At 49.2% G+C, this 26,265-nt stretch overlaps 2 protein-coding genes across 3 annotated transcripts in view; one reads left to right on the top strand and one right to left on the bottom strand.

Moving 5' to 3' along the window:
- Window positions 1-2,393, top strand: part of BNIP3 (BCL2 interacting protein 3) — a 7,459-nt gene extending 5,066 nt beyond the window's left edge. The window contains exons 4-6 of the mRNA XM_042019602.1: window positions 431-537; window positions 629-778; window positions 1,454-2,393. Coding sequence (XP_041875536.1) covers window positions 431-537; window positions 629-778; window positions 1,454-1,505 — 309 coding nt within the window. The 3' untranslated portion in view covers window positions 1,506-2,393. The remainder of the gene's footprint in view (window positions 1-430; window positions 538-628; window positions 779-1,453) is intronic.
- Window positions 2,394-3,623: 1,230 nt separating this feature from the next.
- On the bottom strand, window positions 3,624-26,062 carry PPP2R2D (protein phosphatase 2 regulatory subunit Bdelta). Of its 2 annotated transcripts, XM_042019600.1 has the most exons (10): window positions 25,931-26,062; window positions 25,608-25,703; window positions 15,367-15,464; window positions 13,008-13,173; window positions 11,844-11,956; window positions 9,747-9,924; window positions 8,433-8,597; window positions 6,762-6,931; window positions 6,591-6,682; window positions 3,624-5,628 (listed from the first exon to the last, which is right to left on the bottom strand). In XM_042019600.1, the coding sequence occupies exons 1-10, from the start codon at window positions 25,935-25,937 to the stop codon at window positions 5,349-5,351; spliced, it is 1,365 nt and encodes a 454-aa protein (XP_041875534.1). In that variant the 5' UTR covers window positions 25,938-26,062; the 3' UTR covers window positions 3,624-5,348. The 2 variants fall into 2 exon arrangements, with proteins under 2 accessions (XP_041875534.1, XP_041875535.1); XM_042019601.1 differs by lacking the exons at window positions 11,844-11,956; window positions 13,008-13,173; window positions 15,367-15,464; window positions 25,931-26,062 and having other exon boundaries at window positions 25,608-25,680.
- Window positions 26,063-26,265: the final 203 nt, after the last annotated feature.

Genomic DNA, 26,265 nt, shown 5'->3' with positions numbered 1-26,265 from the left:
CTGGGGTAAGGCAGGAATCCCTGTGCCCAGTGTCCATCAGAGCTGGGAACTGGGATAAGGCAGGAATCCCTGTGCCCAGTGTCCATCAGAGCTGGGGGCTGGGGATATTTTCGGTCTGTGCATGAGGATTAAACGCTGGGCTCTGGGATTTCACTGCCAGGGCAGTCTTGTTGTAGGCACGTATGGGATATGGGATATGGGATATGGGATATGGTCTTTGCTATTCACATCCCACTCTGAAGATGGATCTCCCTGCTCCCCATCTTGATCTGGGATGTGAACACTTCCATGGAAGGGACATGGGAAAGGGTGGGAAGGTGAGAGTCAGAGCTGGCCTCGGCAGTGGTCCTGGCTGCAGAGCAGGAGCTCTGGCAGCTCTCAGCTGTCCTGGCTCCGGGTGTTGTCTGATGGTGGTGGCTCTTGGTTTCAGTCTGAGGAGGATTTCCTGGAAAGGAGGAGGGAGGTGGAGCGGCTGCTGAGGAAGAACGCGGATTGGATCTGGGATTGGTCCAGCCGGCCCGAGAACATCCCACCCAAGTGAGTGCTGGCACAGCTGCTGGGTGAGCTCTGTGCAGCTTCTCCTTCTCCAGGCCTGAACACACGCTTCCCATTTCTTCCCCAAATCCAGGGAATTCCTCTTCAAACACCCCCGGCGCACAGCCACGCTCAGCATGAGGAACACCAGTGTCATGAAGAAAGGGGGAATATTCTCTGCGGAATTCCTGAAGGTTTTCCTCCCATCCCTGCTGCTCTCTCACCTGCTGGCCATTGGACTGGGGTAAGGTTCAATTGAAAAAAAAAGCAGATTTTTTTACCTGCTTACTTTGAGTCCTGATTCTGATTCCCAATTCCCTCTTTGCCCAAGAGAAGAGTTAACTTTTCTCCATGAAGGAGGAGAGATGGTTATTCAGGAAGTGCTTCCTGCCTGTGGTATTGCTGGATGGTGGAAGTTTTCTGATTTTCTCACTGGTTGGGAATTTCTCAGAACAATCAAGGGCCAGGGAAATGTGGAATTCTGTACACTGGAACTGTAGTCACACAACACTTGGCTCTGCTGGATGAGACCCTTAATCTCAAAATTAGGAGATCAGCAAAGGAAAAAGCTAATATTTAATAGATTTTAAAATTCCACTGAGATAGATTTAAAAATACTTAGTATTATTTTAAACTATTTAATATATTTTTAAATTCCCTCCTGGGAAGGATGGGGGACATGTGACTGAGACAATTAAACACGATGGAGGTTTCCTTTCCAGCATCAGTGTGGGGGGTATGTGCTGGCCCTGGGGCTGGGGAGCAGTGCCAGAGCAGGGGCAGAATCACTGGGACTGGGCTCCAGGGCAGTTTTGTCCCTGTTTGGTTACAGCTGGCAGTGCTGCTCCTGCTGGGAGTTCCAGAGGCAGCGACCTGGTAGAAACTGCAGCTCTGGCTGACCGTGTGCTCTGGCCCGCAGGATTTACATCGGGAGGCGCCTGACCACCACAGCTTCCAGCAGCACCTTCTAGAGGCACCCGGGATGGAGGAGTTGGAGCAAGGCAGACTCAGCTGGAGCGCAGGAGGTGCAGAGGAGGGGGGAGCTGGTCGTGGCGCCGTCGTGTGTGTGTCCTGTCCGTGTCCTGTTTTAGTTTAGTCTAAAAATGGGAAGGGAGACGCTGGAGCTCCTGTGTCACATAGAGCCTTCTGGATCAATCCCTGCTGGATCAATCCCTAGAGCGCGTGGCAGATGCTGTAATGTCCCTTAGTGCTTTGTAGTGAAGTACCTGAGAAGTAGAGCAGCTCCATGTTTAAAGCAATCCCAGCTTTCAGCAGCCCTTGTGCTGGGCCGTGTCCATCCTGCCCGCTCCTGTTCCTGTGCCGGGGTGGGAACGTTGGCACTGCTCCTGCAGTCCCCGCAGGGAGGGATTAGCCCAAACTACGAGTGGCCTTACAGATCGATACGGGAGTTCCCAGGGGCTGCCACCGGCCCTGGGGCAGCTTTTCCTCTGGTAGTTGTTGCTTAGTTCACTTCGGTGGGAGGTGTAAAGTGTTGAGACACAGTGGGAAGAGAGATGAGCACATGGGTAAAACTCCATCCATTTGTCCTAGTTCAGAGGTAGAATTTGGATTTAGTGCCTACTAAAAGCTGCTTTTGCCAGGACATTTATTTAACCCCTAGAAGTTACTCCAAGTTCTCTGCTGTACCTACCGCAGGCTGTCGCTTCACAGGCTTTACCTGTCCCATGTAAGTCTGCACCTGACCCCAGCCCTGGGCAGATGAACCACAGGGTGGCTTCTCCTTGGTTTTTACTGAAGCAATGCCTTTCCCTTCAGTGATTTTACCTTATTTAATGGGAAAATGAATGTTTGCCAAAATACCATGTTTTATATATTTAAATAAAAAGGTTCCTGGTGAACTCAGAGTTTCCTCATTCCTTTTTCTCCAGTAACAGCGGAAAGGGGTTGATGAGGCTCTTGGCCTCCACCTGCCCCTTTCCCACTGGTCACGTCACTGACACGGAATTGAGAAGTTTCCATAGAAACAGCATCAAACAAACCTCAGCAGGCCCTGGACAACCTGCACTCACTGCTCACACACATAGGGCTGTGATGCTCCTGAGGAGCTGAAAACCATGGAATTGTTGAGGCTGGAAAAGCTGAGCCCATCAAGCCCAACCTTTCCCAGCACTGCCCAGGCCACCACTGCCCCACGTCCCCAGGTGCCACATCCACAGGGCTTTGGGATCCCTCCTGGGATGGGGACTCCACCGCTGCCCCGGGCAGCTGTGCCAGGGCTGGGCAGCCTTTCCAGGAAGGAATTTTTCCAGATTTCCAATCCAAACCCTGCCCCTGAGGCTGGAGCCAGAACCCCCCAGCGCTCCAGTGCTGCTTCCATTTCTTGTGGGACTGAGAGCAGCAAATCGCTGCTGAGCAAAGTGGGCTTTGGTTGGAGATGGGATTAAACTACGCTGTCCCTTTTTCACTGCCACTGTCCCCCAGCTCCCTCCTCCCGGCTCACGCCCCTGGGGCTGTGCTGGCTCCTGCTCAGGCACAGTGAGGGCACAGAGGTACTGAAAAGTTCCATGCTCACTCATTCCTCACTGACGTTGGTTTTAATTAGAATTTCATGGCATGATTATCACGGAGGGGCTGAGCCCACATCCTTGACCTTCTGTGGGTGGGACTGCCCAAAGCCATGGGGCAGAAACACAATCCCAGAAGGATTTAGGTTGGGAGGGACCTTAAAGCCCCTCCAGTTCCACCCCTTGCCATGGGGGGTACAGCCTTTCACTAGACCAGGGTGCTCCACTAGGCAGCAGTTTTATCAAACTTGACACTAAAATCCAGTTTTAGATAAAATGAAAAGGATAAAAATTCCATGAGAATAGCCAAAAACTAATTGAAAGTGGTACAAGCAAGCAGGGCTATAGAATAGGAGATTCCATCATATCCTTTTTACTGATATTCCACTTATATGTGCTGAAAGAATAGATCCACACCAGCCAGCCCTGCTGTGTCCTGGAGCAGGGCAGCAGCTCTGGCCACTCCAACCATCCCAACTGGAAACACTTCCCCCTGGCTTGGCCCATCCAGCCACCTCCCTCCCCCACAGAAGGAAATGTCAAAACACAGGGAGCACGGCCAGGTAAACATTTAAAATTTATTAAACTTTTTGGTCAAAAGAACTGAACAATTATGTACAACCCCACGGATCGGCTCGAGCGGGCGTTGGGAATGCGGTCAGATCAACGCTTCAGCGACCCCCCAGTTCCACATCTCCAGCGTTCCAAAGTGTCACAACCAATGTACAGCATAGGACTGGCTGAACGGAACCTTTCCTGGGAGAACCTCAGGGTCTGTCCTTCCCACCTTCCGGGGACCCAGCGGCTCGGGGGGCGGTACCGGGAGGGGTGGGACGGCCACGGATTGCTCTTGGGACTGGAACACGCCTTTGTTCCAGGGAAACGGAGTGTAACCACACTTGGGACTTGCTGGGGGAAAGCTTGGGGCTCTGGGAAGGAATTCCCAGGCTGCAGGCACATGGCAGAGTGCAGCCTCTGGCTGCTGGGGGCTGCTGGACGTGCCCGCAGCTCCAGGGCCCTTTGGCCCCGGGCTCATCCGGGGGAAGGGGATGTGATTTAGGCCTCTTTGGAAGAAAAAAAAAAAACCCAACAAAAAAACAGTACCTAAGGCTTAAAACAAGTGAGCAAGAGAGCTCCAGCAGCCGCTGTCCCGCCAGCTCGGGCTCGGCGTGGCCCTCCCTGGGCAGCCCAGCCCGGCTGTGCCGCGGCACAGCCCGGAGTGGCTCTGGAGCTGCAGTGGGAAATACAAGATACTACGCCAAATATTTAAAATAAAACTGTTCCCTTCGTGACAAATACTAAAAAGGTTAAAAACCATAATGCACGTCAGGTCTGTCTCTGGCTGAGGGTGAGATGCACCAGAGAAGCTGCATTTTTATCCTCAAAGCAGAGAAGGTGTTGATGTTTTGGTTCCCTCCGTGCAAGGCCGACACTTGGTTAAGGCTGTGGATGTTTCTAGGACCCTTTCCATCTCCTACTTGGCACACACAGAGCCTTTGACAACAAATCCAGTGCAACTCCAACTCTATGACAATGCCATGGAAACTCTAAATTTAGAATCTGAAATACTACACAAAAAAGTTTGTATTAGTCTGCCAAAACTCGGTGTTTTGGGGCAAACTCTGTCAGAGGTACCACCAGAACTGTTCTGCACCAGCTCAAGACATGCAATACAAAAAGAAGACTGAATACATCCCTCCAGCTCTAAGAACGCATTTGAGAGGCTGTTATTTATTAAGTGGTTTCCACCGAAGGTGTGGTTATAGGTACAGTTGGTGAGTAAATAGCCATGGACGCCTGCCTAGACCCCACCTCAAGCCCTGCCGCCGTGCTCCGAGGGCAGACCCTGGCCCCAGGCCCGAGGAGGAATGTACAGGCATCAAGCACGAGAAATGTTCTGAAAGGCCCAAATATTACAGCAGAGAGCGCGCGAGAGAGAAATTACACTTTTATGACAACTTTTCTTCTCAGGTGTTAAATTTTTTGGTCTATAAACTGGAAAGGAAGGCTCAGACATCAATAAATACATTTGTTTTGAGTGTTGGCCTCATTGAGCACTGTCCACCAATTCTGCCTCGGAGGGTTCTCCCCAAAAGCCGCGTGGACGCTCCCACCCCACCGAAGGCAGAACCATGCCAGGAACTCAAAGCCAGGCCAGATGCTCTCCGATAGCTCAAGGGAAGTAAGTGCATCAATGTTCCTCACTGACAGGACAACAAGGCCTTCTGTTACAGATAAACAACTGAGCTGAACTATGCGAGACGAGACTCTGTCCGCAGGCAGCCATCCTTAGTTAATCTTTTCCTGGAATAAATACAAGTTATTGGTGGCAGCTACAGCGATGATGTTCTCCGAGGGGTGCCATGCTGTGTGCAGAATCTTCTTGTTGAAGTCCAGACTGTCAACGGTAATTTCGTCCTTCTTCCTCTTCCCAGTTGTGCACACTTTGCGTGGCTTTAGGATGGCACGAGGTTTGCTGCTCTCCCGGGACGCCTCCAGGGTGACGTCCCGGTGCGTGTTCCGCTCAAACGTCCGGAAGAAGTTGTTGTAAGATCCAGTCATGATTGTACTGGTTCAAGGAAAAAGGCAGATCTTGTTAGAAATAAAATCCACCCCCTCCTCACTCTCACACCTGTCAGACCACATTCATGGCATTCCATGGCATTCCTCTCCTCTCCTCTGGACACCTGCTCAATTCCTCTGGGACTTCAGCACTGCTTCCACTGCACCCCTTCTCTTTTAGCAGGCGTTCCCCAGTCTCCCCTCCTGCCACTGGCACTCAGCTGCAGTTACACTTTGTTCATCTGAACGTGAGCAAAGCAGGTTTTCCTGGTGTTCCTCTACCCCTTTGTCCCATGTCAACGGAAGTCACAGACTGGTGTGGGTGGGAAGGGACCCCAAAGCCCACCCAGTGCCAGCCCTGCCATGGCAGGGACACCTCCCACTGTCCCAGCCCCGATGTCCAGCCTGGCCTTCGACTTCCAGGGATCCAGGGGCAGCCACAGCTTCTCTGTGCCAGGGCCTTCCCACCCTCCCAGGGAACAGTTCCTTCCCAATATCCCATCTATCCCAGCCCTCTGGCAGTGGGAAGCCATTCCCCCTTGCCCTGGCACTCTAAGCCCCTTGTTAATAGTCTCTCTTCATGTTTCTTGTTGGCCTCTTCAGGTGCTGTAAGGCCACACTTAGGCCACCCTGGAGCTTCTCCTCTCCAGGCTGAACAACCCCAGCTCTCCCAGCTGTTCCTCCCAGCAGAGCTGCTCCATCCCTCTGACATTTGGAGCCTCCTCTGGCCTGCCTCCAGCAGCTCCAGGTCCTTCCTGTGCTGGGCCCCAGCTCTGAGCACAGGGGCAGGGATAGCCCTGGCAATCTTGTCTGTGTAAACTGCCTGCTCCAGTGGCATTTCTGGGTTTCTGCCCTCTGTGACTTGGAGCTGTTTGCACCCTCCCGTTCAGAGCACCCAGCTGGGGCCCTCTCCAGGCTGGACCCCAAGCTCCTGGTGCCGAGGCACCCCGAGCCCCCTCAGCCCCTCACCTGTCGGGGCTGTTCCAGCAGCACTCGAACTTGTCGAAGATGCAGTCGTTCTCATAGAGGGAGCACAGCTTGCTGCGCAGGTACTCGTGCACCTGGGGACAGGACACGCGTTGGACACGCACACGGGGCACAGGGACACACGGGACAGCTCGGGACACGCCAGTGCCCTACCTGGTAGGTCTCCACGGGCCTCTTCTCCATGTTGAGGTCCCACACCTTGACAGACAGGTAGTCTCTTGTCATCATGTATCGCCCGTTGTGGCTGAATTTCACATCAGATATCGAGGATATTATTTCTGAAAAAAATGATCTGCTGCTAGGATCTTCAGGTTCCTCAAAAACTGCAGAGAGAACACACAGTTCCACGTGAAACCAACGCCAGCTCTTACAGCTTCCAATGTTTGCAGTATTGGAAAATTTTAAATCAATTGATTAGTTTCCTTTTGAAGAAAGTTGCTGTTAGACACTTTTCAGAAATAATCTTTTTTAGCAATGTGGTGTTCTAGGTCATCAGATTGCCAGATGTCCATCTCCAACATTTAACTGGAGCACAGCACCAGCAAACCACAACTCACAGGTCTTGGGGATCAACCAGAGCAACAACAGCAGTGGGTACTGTAACCATCACACCTGATCGACACATCACACACAACAGGAGCAGATGCAAACAGCAGGACCCAAACATGAGGACACCACTGCACAATGTACTTTTCTTTAGATCTTAACCACAGCTGTACTAAACAACCTACTGACATGTGAGCAGCTACATTTGCAACACAATTTGCGTGATTTTAGAGAGCAGATCAGCAGATGTGTTGTTTAAATCCACAAGGCAACCTCTGAAATCAGAGATTCCTGACCCAGGCTACCCAGATCTTGTTCATTTTTGACAGACCCCTTATAGCAGGACGTGATTCAGTCACAAGCAGTTAAAAATAAAGTGCTTTTAAGTGATTTAATGCAACACTGAACCAGGTCAGTGGGGTGGCCTCACATTCATCACTTCCCATTGCCCAAATATTTCCTTCTAGCACCAAGAAACCCCTCTGTGCACTGCAGGAAGCTGGCCTGGCAGTGTCAGTGTGGCAGGCACCCCCCAGGGCTGGGCACACTGCTAAAGCACAGCTCTGCCAGCAGGGAACATGTGGCTGTGTGCAAGGCCTGGGCAGGATCCTCATGGCTTCCACAGCAAAGCTTTCCTTCCTCACCTGCTCGTGCTTTGGTGGCTCAGCAGCCTAAGGAGCAGCCAGCCTGAACCACTGGAATCTTCTAGGGCATATTCCTAAGGATTCATCCTTTCCTAGCAGCTGCACTGGTCACAGGGGACAGAATTCTGGCAGCATGTGCCCAGCTTCCAATGCACAGAGATGACAGAGCTGCCCTGAACTGGCACATGATGAGCAGATACCTTGAGAGGCACCAGGCCTGAGTGTGGCCAGCAGACAGGTCTCACTGGTGCCCAAAGCACTCGTTCCCATCACTTTGTGAGGCAAGAATGGGCCAACAGGAGCGGTCAGGTGGTGCCTCACGCTACCCTCGTGCCCAGTGCTGGTCTAGAAGAAGACAACTGAGATGTCCCCAGCACTCCCAGCACGGCCCTGTCGCTCCTCAGGGAGGGTGGGTCCCACACGCACGGAGCAGCACAGCTGGAGGGCAGGACGGAGGGCAGGACGGAGGGCAGGACGGAGGGCAGGACGGAGGGCAGGACGGAGGGATGGACGGAGGGACGGACGGAGGGCAGGACGGAGGGCAGGACGGAGGGATGGACGGAGGGACGGACGGAGGGCAGGACGGAGGGCAGGAGGGACTGACGGATGGAGGGATGGACGGAAGGGCACTCACACTTGGAGTGCTGGTCGCACAGCGCTGACGAGCGCATGTCGCACAGGCGGATGGTGCCCTTGCTGCTGCTGTACACGAAGGTGTTGCACTGGTGCGGGTGGAACTCGGCCGCCGTGATCACCTCGGTCAGCTCCTCCATGTTGGCCGGCTTGATGTCCACGATGTCTGCCGCAGCCGGTCAAGGCCTGCAACGCTGCGCACTCGAGCCCCTCTGGCAGCTCATCGGGGACAGAGCTTAAAAACGCCAGGGAGGAAACTGGGGCAAGAGCTTCCTTTCCATTGCGTGCAAGGTACACAAAGTGGGAGAGAGCCTGGGGAAGTCTGGAATTGACAGGTCACAGAAACCCAGAATGGTCTGGGTTGGAAGGGACCAGATTTCTCCAAGCCCCAATGTCCAGCCTGGCCTTGGGCACTGCCAGGGATCCAGGGGCAGCCCCAGCTGCTCTGGGCACCCTGTGCCAGGGCCTGCCCACCCTGCCAGGGAACAATTCCTTCCCAAAATCCCATCCAGCCCTGCCCTCTGACAGAGGGAAGCCATTCCCCCTTGGCCTGTCATTACATGCTCTTTCAAAGAGTCTCTCCAGCTCTCTCCATCTCAAATCTACAGATGCTGGGCAATTTCAGACTCCCAGAGGGAAAGAATATCCCACAAGTAAGTCCAGCAAGTCTCCACAAGCCTCCTTCTCAATGCTTCCTACTGCACACCAAATAAACCTCATCTCTTTACGTAAAGCTTTTGAAAAACCTGACCTAAAACTTTAGAAAATCACCTATTTTGGAGTCAGTACCACAACTTTTATTTTACTGCAAATTTATCAATGTAAAACACATTGCTAGTTCTGGATGCACAGGTTTGCAAAAAGATCTGAAAAGTACTTCTGCAGTTAATGATATCACTTGACATGAAAAAATATTGAGATTTGGTTTCAAAAGAAGTGTCACTTGGTTAAGAGACCACAGACTTTGGAAGAAGCACCCACAGTAACAAAGGACCTACTGTTCATATCCAACAACTCTTATTTTTAAGTTGACTGAACTCCACAAATTAGGGACGCTCCCACAATTCCTCAACTTCTCCTTAGAAATCAAACTTTCTCTGATACTTCTACTGACGGTTTTCCGCTGGAGGCATGCTTGCCCTCAGGAACGACTGAACATCCCAAAGCCTGCTTTCACTGCATTACACCTCCAGACTTCAAAATCCTCTTTTAATCCCTGGATTCAAACTCCCACTCTAATTAGTAACATTAAAGTGATTCTGTTAAACACAGGCAGCTGAGCTGCACCCGCTGTGCAGAGGGCACAAAAGGATACTGAAGCTCCTGTTGGTGACTTCCAGGTGCCAGAGGTTGATGCGGAGGTCGTCTGCAGACAGGTACGTGGCGTAGTCGCTGTTGACGGAGATGGAGTTGATGTGGTAGGTGTGGGCGTTGGCGAAGGTCCTGCGCGGGCTCGCCTCCACCATCAGGTCCATGGGCTTCAGCGTTGGCACCTGAACGGACACAGAGCTGGGCACAAGCTCCCTGCTGACCCACCACACACCACCCAGGCACAGAGCTGGGTTAGGAAAGACCCTCCACATTGAGTCCATTCCCTGGGCATTCTTGAGGCCACCACTATCCCCTCCTCCACCCCACGAATCCAGCCTGTCCAGATCCCCCGGCAGAGCTTCCTGCCCTCCAGCAGATCCACATCCCACTCACCTTCCATCCTCCGTGAACTCAGAGGCTGCCCTCCATCTCCTCATCCAGATCATCAATAAAGACCTTAAACAAAACTGGCGCCAACACTGAGCCCTGAACCCCACAGGTGGTTTAATGGCAATTAATTAATTGCACTGCACAGACTTCTGTATTGATTCGGTGACTAAACACTTCTGAAGTCCACTGAGCATGAAAAATACTGAAAGAGTGTATGGATGCTGACTCTGGACACTGCCAACAGAAAACCTCCCCTGTCAAAGCCAGCCCTTGGTGCCTCACCCAGCAGCACATGGGCTGTTTGTAATGACTTCCAAAGGTTATAGAAACAAGCCCTTAGAAATGCCCCAGATCTCAGACGGGTGCTCAGGAAACTGGCGAGAACAGTCTCCAAGAAAATTCCCAAATTGTTCATGAACAGTCAGCAGGAATTCAGGCACACCTGGATGTCCTGCTCCCACAAGCAGCTGAGCTCAGCAGTGCCCAGGATAACCTGTCTTCCTGGAACAGGGACTGATTCATCCCAGAGCTCCCTAACTGCTCTCCCGGTTTGTATCTCCCAGTCTGTTTACATCCAACCAACAACTACAATTAATCCACTACTTTTTATCAGGCACTGTCTTATCTCACCAGAGTGCTCCCAGCCTGGCTGTGGCAGCACAGACGCACTAATGGGAAAGATCAGGAATGGGACTTGGAAATGCCATGGTCTCTGTGTAAAGTGCTGCTTCTCCTCCATGGCCACTTCCCCATGAACATGGGCACTGTGTATCTGTAACAAAACCTGCCAACAAAGCCCCAAAGCCCCAGGTACACTCTGGCTCTCCAAACCCTGAGCACTTTAACACATGGAGGTGCCTCCAGGTGAGGCTTTTCCTCTTGCCAGCTCTTGTTCAGACCTGGCTCATCCATCAACCCTTCTCCCAGGCTGCAGTGCCTGCCAGGGCTGCAGCCCAGCCCACCCTCCCTGTCCCAGAGCAGCAGCAAGTGCAGGGGACTGACTGCTCCCCTCATGCAGGACAGTGCCTTCAGGAGCCCAAGGTGCTCCTCCAGTGCTCCAGCCCGTGCCTGCTCTCACCAACTCCCTGGCTGCTCCAGCAGTGGATAGCCTTTCCCAACACATTACATACACCCAAAGCTTCTGTTCAATGTTCAACTTCAGCCAAAGCAAGACAAAGCCCCAAGAAACGCTCCCAGATGAAATCCCTGCAATGGAGGGGTGGCTCTGAGAGCAGTGAGAGCCTCAGTTCTGTTCCTGCTGATGGTGAACAACATTAAAACCTCAGGAAAAACCCCAAGCCCACGTTTCATCTCTTGGGCTCCTGCTCTGAATGATCCCAAGTTTGGAGCACTACCCCTACCACTACAGGATGATGTCCAAGACTATTCCAGTGCACATTAGGTTATCCAAATGCTTGGATTTGCCTCCAGCAAACACACCTTTGCCCAGCCACAGAATACCCTGTTCCAATTTTTGAGTCATCCTCTTAGAAATACAATATTGTAATGACTGAAGTTTCCCTCAAGCTTTCCAGAGGAACTTTTTTTAATAGTTTTTATATGTAGGAAAATGAAGTGTCTCCATTTTTTCTGAAAGTTTTCAATGACCCTGACCCAAACACCATTTTTGATTAGCACATTTCAGTTTGGTAGCACAAAGGTAGAGAAGAGCATGCAGAAAGATACACGAAGTCAAAGAGCAGAGACGTACCCGTAGTTCTGTTACTCGGAAAGGCTCCCTAAGTCTTCCATCTTCATCTTTTAAATTATAACCTTCGGCTCTTTTATCCCTTTCACTTATTTTCCATAGTTTAATAGTTTTATCTAAAACCAAAAATTCACATGCTTGAGAATGAACTGAATACAAAATCAAATCATTAAATATGGACTCAGCAGAGTGAACGTGAGTGACCTGTCTGGGTTTCCACTGCCTGCAGCAGAAGGATCGTTATGGAGTTCTTTACTGACAATGTGAAGAGCAGTTTGAATAAAATCCCAATTTGTGCCTGAGCAGTAAGGCCCTGTGCCTCCCACTCACCCAAATGCCACTGCCGGGGGGGAGTTTCACACACCAATTACCCAAATTCCCCACTAAACCCTGTACGATTACCTGAATTATATTAACAGACCACTGCTAGGGACCAAACCCAACAAACACATGAACTCCTTGCACTAACTGTCCTAAAGGAAACCAGGTTTGTCCCAGGTACCTGCTCAGAGCCAACCAAAGGTAGAGATCAGCATTTGCCCCACGGTTTAGGGCTCCAAAGGAATGCACTTCCCAGGTGTTACCAGGGAAGCGTTCCAAGTGCAGCCAGGGAGCGCACACTTGGATCACCCAAGAGTGAGATCCCCGGCTAACTGGCGCCAAACCTCTCCTCCCCAAACTCCTGCAGAGCATTTAAGATGACACAGTTTAAGGGATGCTTTATTAGGACTTCTATCAGAGGAAATTATTTTAATTGCACAGACCAGCAGACAGAAATCACTCCTGCTTTTAAAATTTCATCATGACCTCCCAAAGTGATCCAAACTGTTAGGAATAAGTGTATTCCCCTGATAATAAGAGCCAGTTTTTTCCATAGAATAGTTTAGGTTGGAAAGTACCTTTAAGACACAAGTCCAACTGCTCCCACTAACCCCTGTCCCCAGTTCTTCATTTTCATTTACAGATGCTCCATGATGCACCAAAACTAAACAGACCCAATATTCACACAGCCCTCACACCCAACATTACAATCAAAACATATTCTGCACGTAATTAGAGAAGACATTAAAATAACACCAAAACATGTCAGAAAAAAACCCCAAGTGTAAAACAGGTGAGACAATATTCCAATGACAAAGTTCCTTCTGCAAAAGAAAGGGCCCTTACCATTTGTAGACAGCAGGAAGTGAGCAGCATTCTGTTGTGGTAACCACCTAATTTTATTAATTTTTTCCTCAATTTCTAGACTTTTCAAGTAGTCAAACTCAGGCTCGTGACTCTGGAAGGTACTGTAAACATTGTATTCTCCCCGAGAGAGAGGACGGCTTTTAGTCTGCAAGAAAACAGAGCATTTCCTGAGGCTGATGTCACCAGGTCCCTCAGAAATGGCCCATACAAATCAATGACTAGAAATTGTCAATCAGAATAGCAGCTTTCACAACAGTTCTTGGATTTTACATCTTCACTCCGTGATACTGTACCCAGTTTAGCATCAATACAGCGCACACAGCCTTCCTCTTTAAAAATGTAGCTTTATATATAAATATCTGTGCACCCTTCAGGCTTTGCTATCCTCGTGTGCTGGGTGTGGGAGCAAGGAACAGAGAGCAAAGTCCCAAGGTTCCCCAGATTTGCATTATCAGATTTGAGGCAACTTGTTATCAGGCTTTCCAAGTCAGTCAGTGTTAGTGGTTCATGCTGCAGAACAGCCCCAGGGGCGCCGTTTGCCCTGCAGTGTCTCACGGCTGTGGAGCTTCCATACTCTCAGTTAACTCTGAGACTTTACATGATTTTACTCCCTACATGTCATTGACTTGTAAGAATTTTGGGCAGAATCCTTTCACCTGACCCCATCCAGAAGTTCCCTGCACTCGGAGTGAGCTGCCTTGGCACTGATGCTTCCCCTCTCTACTCACACATTTGGCTGGAGTAATTGGCTGCTTGCACGTGAAGTCAAGTCATATGAGCCCAGGGCATGATTTAGGGCATTCCAGGGTGCCTTCCCAAATCCAAGTGTCTGAGGAACTGTATAACCACCCTATATTGTCACTGATCTAGTTAATCTAGCCTTAAATCCAAACTGGGTAAAAAATGTGGTTATTAGATTTTAAGGCTCCAGTATTACACACTTATTTTAGATTCTTTCCTGCAGTTTTGCACATGAAAAAAGAAATGTCCCTCATTCCCAACTCTTCCCTCAGTTTCCATGTGTTCCCAAGGAGACAGCTGAATATTCCTGTGTGAATAGTCTGACTTGGGGTTTGTTTTTCCCCACCCTCTGAGGAAGTGCCGTCACAGGTGGGTTTTGCCTTAGGGAACAACTGAGAGCCAACCCATAATAGTCCGCCTCCACGTCAGGCAAGTCCGAGATCCTGAGAAGCTTGGGATGCTCCTGAGGCACTTCTGACCTTATCTCTGGGCCTTAGTTAAGTCTCTGGTCACCCTGAGTAAAAGATGAATGAGCCCGGAGCTGTCTGGGGGCAGCCGGGTAACATTTCAGCAGTGCTGGCACCTCTCTGCTCCAGAGCCTCCCAGTACCACCAGTGGGGCACCTGTGGGACAGGGGACTGGGAACAGCAGCACGGTGAGGAGAAATGCAAAATGCTGGCCAGGTGTTCCTGAACAGAGCATCATCTGAGCCCCACAAGGAGAGCAGAGGGTTCTGCTGAGAAATCCCACAGCACCTGAAGAGCTGTAATATTCATGCACAGACAAGCTGAATTAAAATTCCATGATCAATTCTGGTATTTCTGATCCAGGAGAGTGCTCAAACCCTCAAATTCCCCTCAGCTCCTTGAAGGACAGGATAAGCAGACACTTTGGTGAGAACTGCCATGTGGAATACTGACTTTTTAAAGAACACAATCCCGGATTCCTCCCAGACATGACAATTAGTTTTCAGCACTTGGTGCATGTTTCCCATCCCCAATGCTGCTCGGGGTATCCCAGCTCAGAGATGTGGCTCAGGACGAACACACAGGAACATTACAGCACTGTCACACAGCTGATGTCCACGAAGAGGAGCTGTGGAAGTGCAGGAGGGACAGTGCTCCCACACTCCTGATGGGAAATGCTCAAGTGCTTCCAGAGAAGTGGCTGCTCCCACTGGTTTTGAGTCCTCAAACAATTTTTAACCACCTTATCCTATTGTCCTTGCAGCTTATTTTCTGAACTTCTTTTACATTCTCTCCCAAAGCATTGTGGTTTATCTCAGATCAGCCTGACCCAGTGGAAAAATTCAGGAGAATGTCCAAATTCTGCAAAGCGACACTGAGCACACCAGCATATAAAGAGCTCACTTGGATTTTGGGGACCTTTTTTTTTTTGGAAGGAGGGAGGGAAACCCTCACCAGACCAACTTACCAAGTGCAGCACAAGGCAGATGTTTAGAAATTTGGCTAACTTGGGGTTTTCTGAGAAAAATCTCCATTTAAAACATTTAAACTCAGGGCATGAACAGATGAAGTGAGACTGTGCAACACAAGAACAGTGTAGTAACAACACTTTTGTTTTTCGAGTCACTGACCTCTTGTTCCCTTTGAAATATAACCACTCTGCCACCTTTGTCTCCTGTTGCAAGAAGATCACCAGTGTAATTAAATTCAACTGTTGAAATTATATCAGCTGTAAAGAGAACAGAAATAAACCAGCACTGTAATGTGGAAAGCAAATCAAGGAGTTCCAAGACTTGAGCACAAAAAAAGCATTACAACTTGCATTAATGCAACGACACAATTCTTCATTTACATCCCCAAATGCAGCCATGTTTCAAAGCCTAACACAATTTTACTGACAAGATAAAACACTTATTCATTCCTCAGTGCAGGCTTTGGGGGCCTTCAGTCACCAGAGGCACACCAGCTTAGGAACCCAAGGTGTCTGTGCTGCCTGTGGGCAGGAAAGCTGCAGTGCCCACGGGAATACCCCCGCTCTGAGCTTCCCCCCTGGGGATCCCACCCCACTGTGTGCATCCTGCCAGGTGTGGTGTTCCCGTGGAGCAGCGTGCCCTGATCCAGGTGAGGCTGAGGCACACCTGCCTTTCCCAAGCTGAGCACTCAGGGAGTTACTTCAGGAGCCCAGAACAGGCAGCTCCCCTCGGCCAAAGGGGAAAAATGGAAATAAAATTCTTCCAGCTGAGCTTCTTGAATCAGCTCCATGCAGAAGCACCAGCAAGGACAGAGGAAAGCAGGAGAGCAAAGGAAAAGCCCTCAGGACCCACAGATCAGTGCCTCAGTGCCCTTGGGGGTGTTCATCCCGCTGGGCAATAAAGAACTAATTGCCACTGAACAAGCCCCAGCCAAGGGGTGCCGAGATAAGGAGCTGGAGATGTCTGTCCAGGGGCTGGGGCAGATGGTACCAAACACAACAAAGCACTCAGCAAACACTGCTCCTGCTGGGCCTGCTCACATCAAATATTGCATTTATGATGCAGATAGCAAAATTCTGAGGTTTGAAGTGTATGATATCAATTAGTTCCAGAGTGTGCAATTGGAGACTCCCTGGAAGCTCCTTTCCTGTATTGATTTTCATGTGCTATCTTTGAAATTCCTTTCAATAACACCCCACTCTCACAAGGAAGATTATTAGAAACCCTAACCAGTTTTCTCAACAGAAATTCCTTTTTCATCTTATATCAATGATGCCTTTAAAAGTTTTTTCCTAGTATGTAGAGATAATGATTTACTGTCTTGGATTAAAAAAATAATTATTTAGAACAACTAAATAAATGAGTAAATACCATTTTTCTACAGATTTATGCCAGCCTTCAGTATCACATTACTAACCAGCTTTTGGACACATCCAGTTTTATAGTCACCTTTCTTTAAAGGGAATTACCAGTCAATTACCAGTTAATATCAATTATACACAGGGATTTTAGAAGACATCCTGGAAAAGTAGCAAACCACAAAAAAGAAACAAACTGAGAAGGTAAGCAATCAGTGAAGTGACTTCACAGAGCAATTTTATGACATTTTCAATGCTCAGATATGAAGAAGCCCTTGAGTTATGAAAGTTTATTAGTAGCAAAACTAATATTCCACTACCACCACCATCTGCAAGCCCTTCTAGCAAGGACCCCTTTTACCCTTGGAGACGCAGTAACCATCCTAGCAGGAATAAATGCCTCCATAACACATGCAATTCTTTCCAAGTCACAAAAACTACTTTTCCATTTTGTTTCAGGAAGCAAAAAAGTTATTATTAGCGTCTCCCATCTTCTACTGGAGTATTCACACAATTATTTGCTCAAAATAATCTGTGTATCATTTCTGTTTCCCAAAAATGCCCAAACCAGCTGCTGAGACAGCCATTATTCCCCAGCAGTGCTATCCAGACAAACACTCTTGGATGGAATCACATCAAAACACAGACACTACCCAAATTCCATGGCTTGAAACAAAAAGTGCAGGGATAGGAGGGTAAAAAACACGCACTGAAATAGTCTGCCACCAACATTGCTTAGGGAAGAGGGAATTGGAAGGGCACAGCAGGACAAAAACAGAGAAGCTTCCTTCAAATATTTTCTAAGTAACAAACTTTGGAATATGAGCAATCACCTGTTTCAAGAGCACTGCACCTGTTTTATACATAAATGTATGAATTATAAAGTTTTCCCTATAAGCATGTTTAATTGAAGCAGATCAATCCCCCAAATCATTCCACCCACTATCCTCAGCACTCTACCATCTCAAAGCAGGTGAAATAAAAAAAAAAAAATTACAAGACTCCAAGTAAAGCACAGAATGAATTCCAAACCATCCCTGTTCTGCTCAACACTTCACCCACCTACATTTGCTCTTCACTTCTAGTCAGCTTAAAACTTTTAGGAAAGAACAAAGCAAACCTCTGCAGATTCTTCATCATCACATTAACCCTGGGATTTCTAAGCTTTTTTATTAGATGTTGTAACTCCTCCCGAGGCATACAAGCACCAGTCTTACTCCCCTGCCTTAGTTTCAGCCTTTTCTCCATGCCAGCAGAGTAACTCCCAATGGAATGTGAGAAAGGGTGAGCAAAACCAAACCAGTGTGATACTTGCTCATGGACAGCATCCCACAGCTCTCTTCTCAGGTACTGCTTTTCTAGAATCAGGGGTTTGTCCAACTGTCCCTCCAGTTCCGTTCCTGTGGGGCTGGGACCTGCTCTGCAAGCATCCACGTAAATCTTCTCCTGTAACCAGGGAGGGCAGCAATCCCTGGGACTTCACAGTAAGATACGAGGCTGGCATATTTCTTTCGAGACATGAAAAATTCATGTTTAGCCTCACTTCTGGAAATGAGTTCTAACTTGGTTACACTGCATCCAGAGGAGAAACTCTGAGTTGTTTTCACAGCTGGTGAATTAAAAGGATTAAAAGGATTGCTGGCAACTCCACTGTGATTCTGTAGCATCCCCAAATTTAAGAGCACTGAGCACTCCCATGGGTAGGAAACACCACCCCAACACATCAGAGGCCACAAATACCCAGCTCTACAGTAATGTGGTGGAGCCCATTCCCTGACTCGGGACAGCCCTGTAAGCCCTGACAGATGTCAAAGTTCAGTTTGAGTGCTCTGAGCCTTTCACCATCACTGCCAAGTGTGAACCTCCCTACAAACAGCTCCTGCCAGAATTCTGGGAAGCCTCCAGAGCCTTCTGGGCAAGTTCTGCTGGGAGTGAAGGGGGCTGGGGTGGCAGAGACCAGCTTTTGTTAGGATTTGGAGACGACAGCAAGCTTATACCTGCAAACTAACTTAATCCCCCCAGGATTCATCCTGGGTATTTCTGACACCGGTATCAACGCCCGGGCTCTCCACTGAAGTAATGGAGAATGCAAAGAGATCCACAACATCTACATCAGGTGCCTAAAATTAGCTCCTGTGAACTTTTCCTCTCTAAGCTGGCTGTGCATTGCTGCTCTGGTTAAAACCCAAACCTGAAAACATGGAGTTACTTGATGCCTCATGCAGGAGAGAAGGAATTTGCAGCTGCAGCTCATGCTCAGGACCAACGCGAACGAGACATGGTCAGCACCAGCACCTCTCTCATCCTCCTGAGCTGCTCAGAACCTTCTGTCACAAACCCACTCCTCAAACTTGTGGTGAACAAGGAACCAAACACTCACATCTCTCCAACAGCACCTAAAAACGAGGCTGCTCTAGCTTCCAGGGAATTTTAACTTAGAATTTTCCAAGTATGTAATGGATAGTGTACCACTTCAGCACCCAGCCTGAACAATGCCTGCCTTCAAACCTGGCTCCTGTTGTGCTCCCCGGAGAGGAGTCTGAATGCACAGCCCCATTTTCCATGACCCATCCTGGGACCAAAGCAGGAACTGCAGTAAGGCCCAGGGAACTGTCTGCAGAGGCTCTGCTTTGAGAGGAAATGGCTGGATTGGCCTGCAGGCGGAAGGCTGGCACAGACTGTCAGTGGGAACTGGGCACAGAGGGAGTATTCCTGGGCCTACGATCAAGCTCAAAGGTGACACGCCTTTCCCTCCAACACTGTTATCCTACAAAGCTGGAATTATCCTGTGGCTGGACAAAGCTGTGGGAGAGGTGTCCCACAGTGGATGGGAAGCAAGCAGTGTGTGCAGAAGGGATCAGTGCAGGTTATGTGCTCCTAAGTCAACTCAGAAAGCAGACACTGGGATCTCCCTGGAATGCTGTGCTGAATGGTGTGACATGACATCAGAAGGAACACAACTCTCTTTGCAGCAGGCAGGGACAACAGACCATTCTGAGGGACCACAGGTGACAAACGTGGGCAGTGGACAACAGCAAGGAACCGTGGCTTCAGAGCGACTCAGGAAAGACTCCTCAAATGAAAAATATAATAGGAGCAACTAAGATCAGTGAAAAAAACAGAGAGCCCCTTTAGAGGGAAGAGATTACCAAAGAAAATGAAGCAACTTACAGACCAACACCTGCTAAAGAGCAAATCACAGAAAAAATGTTTAAAACCCAAAATCCTATTGGAGCATAACAAGTTCCAGACCCACAGGGCCTCAGAACTGCTTTGTCACTGATTGGCAGTAATTGCACTTCCCAAACATTCCCACGGATATGCAGCTGCACGGGAAGGTTCTGGGGTGGGCAGAGGGAAGCAGGGGTGTGAAGTCCGACAGTTCTCAGTTGGGATGGCTGCAGGTACCACACCAGGCAAGCGCAGGGAGCTGCTGGCAGCACCCTGCTCCCAGCAGACCCTTCCCCACCCTCCCCGTGCTGGCAGGCAGGCAGTGCTGCAATTGCAGCCACTGCAGGATTCTGAGTCCAGCACTCACTTCCACCCCTCAGCCTTCCCCCATCCCTGTACATTCACTGACTTGTTTCTAGGTGAAGGAAGGCTGTCCCCTTCAGCTGCCAGAACAGCCAGTGGAACAGAGAGGGTCACTCTGCAGCAGGGAGGGACCGACTACTGATGCTGTCAGTGCTCCTAAAATGCTGTTTCTTAACAGCTGATAGAAATCACAATCGTACTGAAACACGAGCCAAACTTTACAGCTGCCAATAACCACCTGACAGTATACATCTACATACAAGTTACTCAAAATCACCTATTTTTAAGAATATGCCTCCTTATATACTCAGTTTTTACATTTTCACTTTTAGGGTTTCTTTGAAGAGTTAACGCAGGAGTGATGTGTACCAGAAATCAGGAGAATAAACCCAAGGGGTATAGTTTTGCCCAGACCAAACCCCTCCCAGCTTACACCGCTAAACACTCTGCCAATCTAACATATCCATAAAGTCTAACAATTTTTTTATGCCCTAATACTCAAATCACTTGTAAAATGGCTTGAACTGCCTTTAGGCACCTGGCAGGGTTTAACTTAGTCCAAAATAACTCTGCTTTTGGGACTAATTTAAATCCTTGAGGAGATTTAAGGGAAACCACGCGCAGGGCACCGGCCAGCCGGGAAGCAGAAGCTGTTTGAGGTCAGTGCTGCTGCTGACAGGCCATGGCAAACTCCAAACATCTTGTTTGGAGTTCTGTGGGAAAGCCTGCCAGCTCCTGTGTGTCCTGGATGCCTGGAGCTGAGCCACTTGGCTGCTGGAGGCGCGCTCAGGCCGCTCTGCTGGCAGCGCTGAAGCAGGGTGCACAGGCAGCAGCACCCGGTGCCACCCTGCTCCCACCCTGCTCCGGCCTGCCCAGCACCCCCAGCCAACCCCCAGGGGTGGCACAGCACCTCAGAGTTCCAGCTCATGACACACAATGAGTGCCATTCCCTCACTGAGCTGAATTTGTGTTTTCTTGTCAATGGAACCAGACTGTGACTTGATACTGAAGTCCTCTGAACTGTATCCTGAAAAAGCTGTCTTCTCTGAGCTTGGAGTGCGTGGAGCTGTCTGCACGTGTCAGTGCAAAGAAAGCAAGACCAGCATAAAGGGAGCATGGCACAAAAAGGGAGCAGCAAAGCCAGAGCTCAGTTACACAGATGTGTTCCCCTCCTGCCTGCAGAGCTTGCCCTGCCTTCCCTACAAGCCATGAGAATCACGGAGGCTGTTTCTAAGATTCGTGACATAATCCAGGATTCTTTGTGCAAATCTACTGCCTCAGTATTATTTTTTAACCTTTGGAAGACTAATTCCAATAAGCTTTCTCCTACTAGAAGTGTATTTAATTAATTCATGCTATTGTTAGTTTTTTCTAAGTAGCTCATTGTGATGGTTTTGGGTGTACTTCTATTAGGAGCTCATAAAAGTCTTAATATGATAAGAAAATAAAATTTTCCTTACACTTGAAGCTTTCACACCTCCCTCTCCTTTAAAAAAATACTGGGTTTTGTCATTTTTCATTAAGCTTTTCCCTCTGCACCCAGCCTGCCCTTCTGCAGGGACAAATCCAGTGGGTCCCACTGCTCACACTTGCACTAATTCCTGTATTCCCACTACTCCAATTGCTTTGTTTTGTAAATTCCCACATACAACTCTGCAACTGATACTCACTGCTTACTCAAACTCTTCACCATTCATAAACCACATCTTACCAAAGCTTCATATTCCATCAAAATACAATGATGGAATCCCAGCCTGGTTTGGATTGGAAGGGACCTTAAAGCCCATCCAGGGACATGGGCAGGGACACCTCCCACTGTCCCAGGCTGTTCCAACCTGGCCTTGGACACTTCCAGGGATGGGGCAGCCACAGCTTCTCTGGGCAACCCTAAGGTTTCAGGGAGGGCAAAGAGGCATCTGCAGTCCTGCTCACGGCAAAGCACTGGCTTTCAAGGAAAAAACCCAGCCCAAAACTCAGCTTACAGCCCACCTTCTGCCCCACTGCAGCACAAGTGTCACCTCCAGGCACAACCAGTGATTTACAGTGACAGCAAACAGCACACATGGCTCTGTAGTAATCAGTTCCCTATTTTCCAGTTCTTCCAGAAAAAAGACAATATTAAAGCTTAAAGCTACCAACCAGCTCTGCAACTCCTTTCATGCAACTGAACCAGATGTCACAGAGCTGCACCTCTACTGCTGGAGTTTTTTTAAAAGCACAGAATCATGCCAAAATTTCCTTAAGAACAGTGAGAATAGGCCAAGTGAGTTCCTGAACCACACAAGAATGTTTTAAACCACTGATCTGTAAAGGCAACTTAATACTAAGAACATTTCTAAATCACTTGTAGCTGCACTTTCAAACAGGTACAGAATTACAAGCTAATATTTTTTTATTAGATTGTGGTTGTCTTTGCTCCTTGTGTTCTGCTTCCTGGCAAAGTGGTGAGGTGTCTGACCCAGCACCTAACAGGCAGCAAAAGCAGGAGGAGAGTTGGCTGAAGTGATGGTAACAAGGGATCTCTCAGTTTGTCAGGGCAGTCAATCAACACCAGTCACTATCTGGAGAATTTTAAAAAAAAAAGTTTATTTCTTGGATCATTCACTGGAGATACAGAACTGCACCCAGAAGTGGTCATGGATTAGATGCAGATCATTTGGCCCATGGGAATTTGGGCCTATCTGTACATTATTTAATCAACAGATTTATATTTTACTTGCTCCCCCCCCAAAAAAAAGCCTCCCAAAACAGGACAATTTTGAACTTGCAGAACAAATTCAATACTGAAATCATGGAAGTGATAAAGTCTCTGGCAGCATTTGTATTCTCTATTTAGAAAGGTCTTTCTACAAAAAAAGCAACCCAAGAATTACAAGTTCCATGGGCAATCAGTGCAAGTTTTGGAGTCACATGGTTAACACTAACAACAAAATTACATCACAATCTTTAATTAGCTTTGTTTTTAAATGACGATTGTTGCCATCCCCACTATCAAATCTTTCAATCTCTGTTCTATCCTCCAGTCCTCTTCCTTGAATCCAACTAAACTTTCCCATTCTAGAAAAGTCATATCCAATCCTTTACAAAATCCATATTCAATAAGTGATGGATTATCCTGGTCTTTCAGAAATGGTCAGACTGAATAGTGCCCTCCTCTTTCGTGACACAGAGCCTGTCGAGAGGTCACGGATTACTCACTGAGGAAAGGCAGTGCACAGACAAGACAAAGAGGAGACAGTGATTTTTCTGTATTAATGACCCAGTTAGGAAAATCCAGCTGCCAATCTACTACAGCCACTTATCACAGTGCTTGTGTTAAAGCCAGACACCTGAGGAACAACTATGGAATATAAAATGTATGTTAGAACTGAACTGTAAAAGAAAGGATTTACTGGCAAAGGTGCCTGGCTGAGCAGTTTCAACTCCTGAATATACCTCTAAGAAAATTCAGCAAAACACTCCGCATGGAATAGGTGGGACAGCAACTTCATGGTGTCCTCTTCCTCTAGAGAGCTGATTTTTCACTGAACAGACCAAAAATTGAAAGCAGTAGCAAATTTCCACTATTGCAAAAACTTACGTGCAATTTGAAGGCTTTTTCAAGGCAACAGCTGCCCATCAAGCAGGTTTAGATGTGCAGTTTGGTAAGAGAGGATTTAAAAGATGGTAACGGGTAAATATGTCCCTAACTGAGGCCCAAAATCTAGCAATGTATTTGTACTCTTACTGATGAATTAAACTGGGGCAATTATTAGCAAATAAACAGTGTATTTTTTATATTTAATTCCAATTTCAAGGCAAAATGTTACAGGAGGAAAAAGGCCATAAATCAAAATAAAACCAAAAAGTCACAAAGCCTGTAAATAGTTCTGGTATTCCCATAGGAAAATGAAACTTTAGTGGTAGTTTTGCAAAACCAGGCACTGAATGATTCCTAGAACTTTCCTGCTCTGCACAAATCCACACTGCTCAGGAATTACCTGGGAAGCAAGGTGCCCCCAGGACCATATCCTTCACACATGGAGAACTGACTTTTAGTCACACAGGTGACAGACCCAAGGAAAAAGAACCATGTGAAAAACATAAAAGCTACTTATATTTTTACAAGAATTCTGAGAACTTCAGAGCAAGCTACAAAATATATAGAGGGGGGGAAAAGGAAGAAAACAACTGAGTGAGTCTAGTTTCTCTAGCAGTTTTCCAGTCTATCCCTCCCATGGCCATTATTTTAAATGGAATGCCAAACAAGTGGCATGAAAATGAAAACACTGTCAGCACAATTTCCCCATAGCAGGCAGCAAGGAAAAATATTTACTGCATCCAGTAAAAAAAAAAAAATCCCAAACCCAAGCTGAGCACACACGGCGCTGCAAGTCAATTCACACTTCAGAAGGGAGCGTTGCCAGCCCAGTTAGAACATAGGAAATTTAGGGGCAAAAAAAGAACTTTCTCATCAGAGTCAAGCAAAACTCCACCCTGGTTCTGCACACTACAGAAAACACTTTTCCCAGTTAAAACATTTCTCGTTTTCTACTCTGTCCAAAACACGCCGCGCTTGGAAAGTTTCAGAGAAATGTGAAGGTGTGCCCTTTTTCCCTGCTTAATATCCCTATTTATAGCTCCCAAACGTTAACAAGTGGGAATCAAATCTCTCCACAGCTGCAGGAACCCTTTAAACTGCACTTTTCATGCAGCACAAATGACAGAGCTGCACTCTCTGTGCGTCAGAGCGAAACTTGACAAGCCTGACAGACTCCACTGGTGTTTCTTTTTTTCCTCTCCCTGTATTGTATCACTGTTGTTACCCTTTATCCCAAGCCCAGAACTGGAGACAGTTATCCTAAGCCCAGAACTGTACCCAGTTCTGGGCTCCTCAGGACAAGAAAGTCAAGCAGCTACTGGAGAGGGTCCAGCAGAGGCCACAGAGATGATTTTGGGACTGGAGCATCTCTGAGATGAGGAGAGACTGTGGGAGCTGGGCCTGGTCAGTCTGCAGAAGGGAAGCTGAGAGGGGATCCCATCAATCCATACAAATATCCTCAAGGGCTGTCAGAGGATGGTGCCAGACTCTGTTCAGCGGTGCCAGAGACAGGACAAGGAGCAACGGCCAGAAACTAAACCACAGCAAGTTCCAGCCCCACATGAGAAAAAACTTCTTTCCATGGAGGGGCAGAGCCCTGGAACAGCTGCCCAGGGAGGGGCTGGAGTCTCCCTCTCCAGAGACATCCCAAACCCTCCTGGACACGTTCCTGTGTCACCTGCTCCAGGTGACCCTGCCTGGGCAGCGCCCTGAACTGGGTGATCTCCAGAGGTCCCTTCCAACCCCAGCTATTCTGGGATTCTGGGATTCGCGCTAAAGACCTGAAGAAAAGCGCCGTGACTGGTCTGTGATGCTCTACGGGTGGGAGCTCGCTTAGTCATGGCACACACCCCCCGGCACGGCCAGGGATGCTGCGGAGCTGCCCCTCGGCCGCCCGGGAGGGCTCAGCGTGTCGGGGCTCCCCTCACCTTCCGCCACGTCCTCGTCGATCGCCCCCTTCACCTGCAAGAAGCTCCACTGCACCTCGTTGCTGCCGCCGCCGTCGCCTCCAGCTCTCGCCACTCCTGCGGAGGGAGAAAGGGCGGTGAGAGAGGCAGTGAGAGAGGAGACCCCGCGCCGACCCCCGGCTCGGACCCCTCGGGGCCGCCGCGCTCCCGCATCACCCTCCGGTGCCGCCCGGCGCGGCCCGGCCTGCGGCCGGCTCCCGCGGCCACACGGAGCCGGCCCGCGGCCCATCCCGGCGCGAACGCAGAGCCGAGCGCGGAGCCGAGGGCGGAGCGCGGACACCGACCTGCCATAGCGGGGGGAGCCGCGGGAGCGGGGCCGGGAGCGGGGCCGGGAGCGGGACGGAGCCGCCCGGAGCCGCGGGAGGGTTCGCGGTTTCAAAATGGCGCCCATTGCCGGGCGGCCCGGCCGTGACGTCACCGCCGGCTCCCCTCAGGGAGGGCGGGCCGGGCAGCGAGCGGGGCGGTGATGCCGGCACCATCCCGGCACCATCCCGGCGCTGTCCTGGCGGGATGCGGGGCGTGCAGGGCAGCGGCAGCGGGAGGATGAGCATGAGAAGGAGGAAGAAGTGGTGGTCTTGGTGGTGCGGCTGCGGAGGCGCTCCCCAGGCGGCAGCAGGGG

Source organism: Corvus kubaryi, unplaced genomic scaffold (assembly GCF_017639235.1).
Source record: "Corvus kubaryi isolate FWS band 111438036 unplaced genomic scaffold, C.kubaryi_AGA036_p1.0 138, whole genome shotgun sequence".
NCBI lineage: Eukaryota > Metazoa > Chordata > Aves > Passeriformes > Corvidae > Corvus > Corvus kubaryi.
This window is presented reverse-complemented; position numbering and strand designations above follow the sequence as displayed.

Excerpts from the sequence above, each read along its gene's own strand:
- PPP2R2D (XM_042019600.1), bottom strand. Across the intron at positions 8,598-9,746 it reads AGTCACCAACAGGAGCTTCA|ACATCGTGGACATCAAGCCG; the intron begins GTATCCTTTTGT and ends CGGCTGCGGCAG. Across the intron at positions 6,683-6,761 it reads GGCCCGTGGAGACCTACCAG|GTGCACGAGTACCTGCGCAG; the intron begins GTAGGGCACTGG and ends TCCTGTCCCCAG.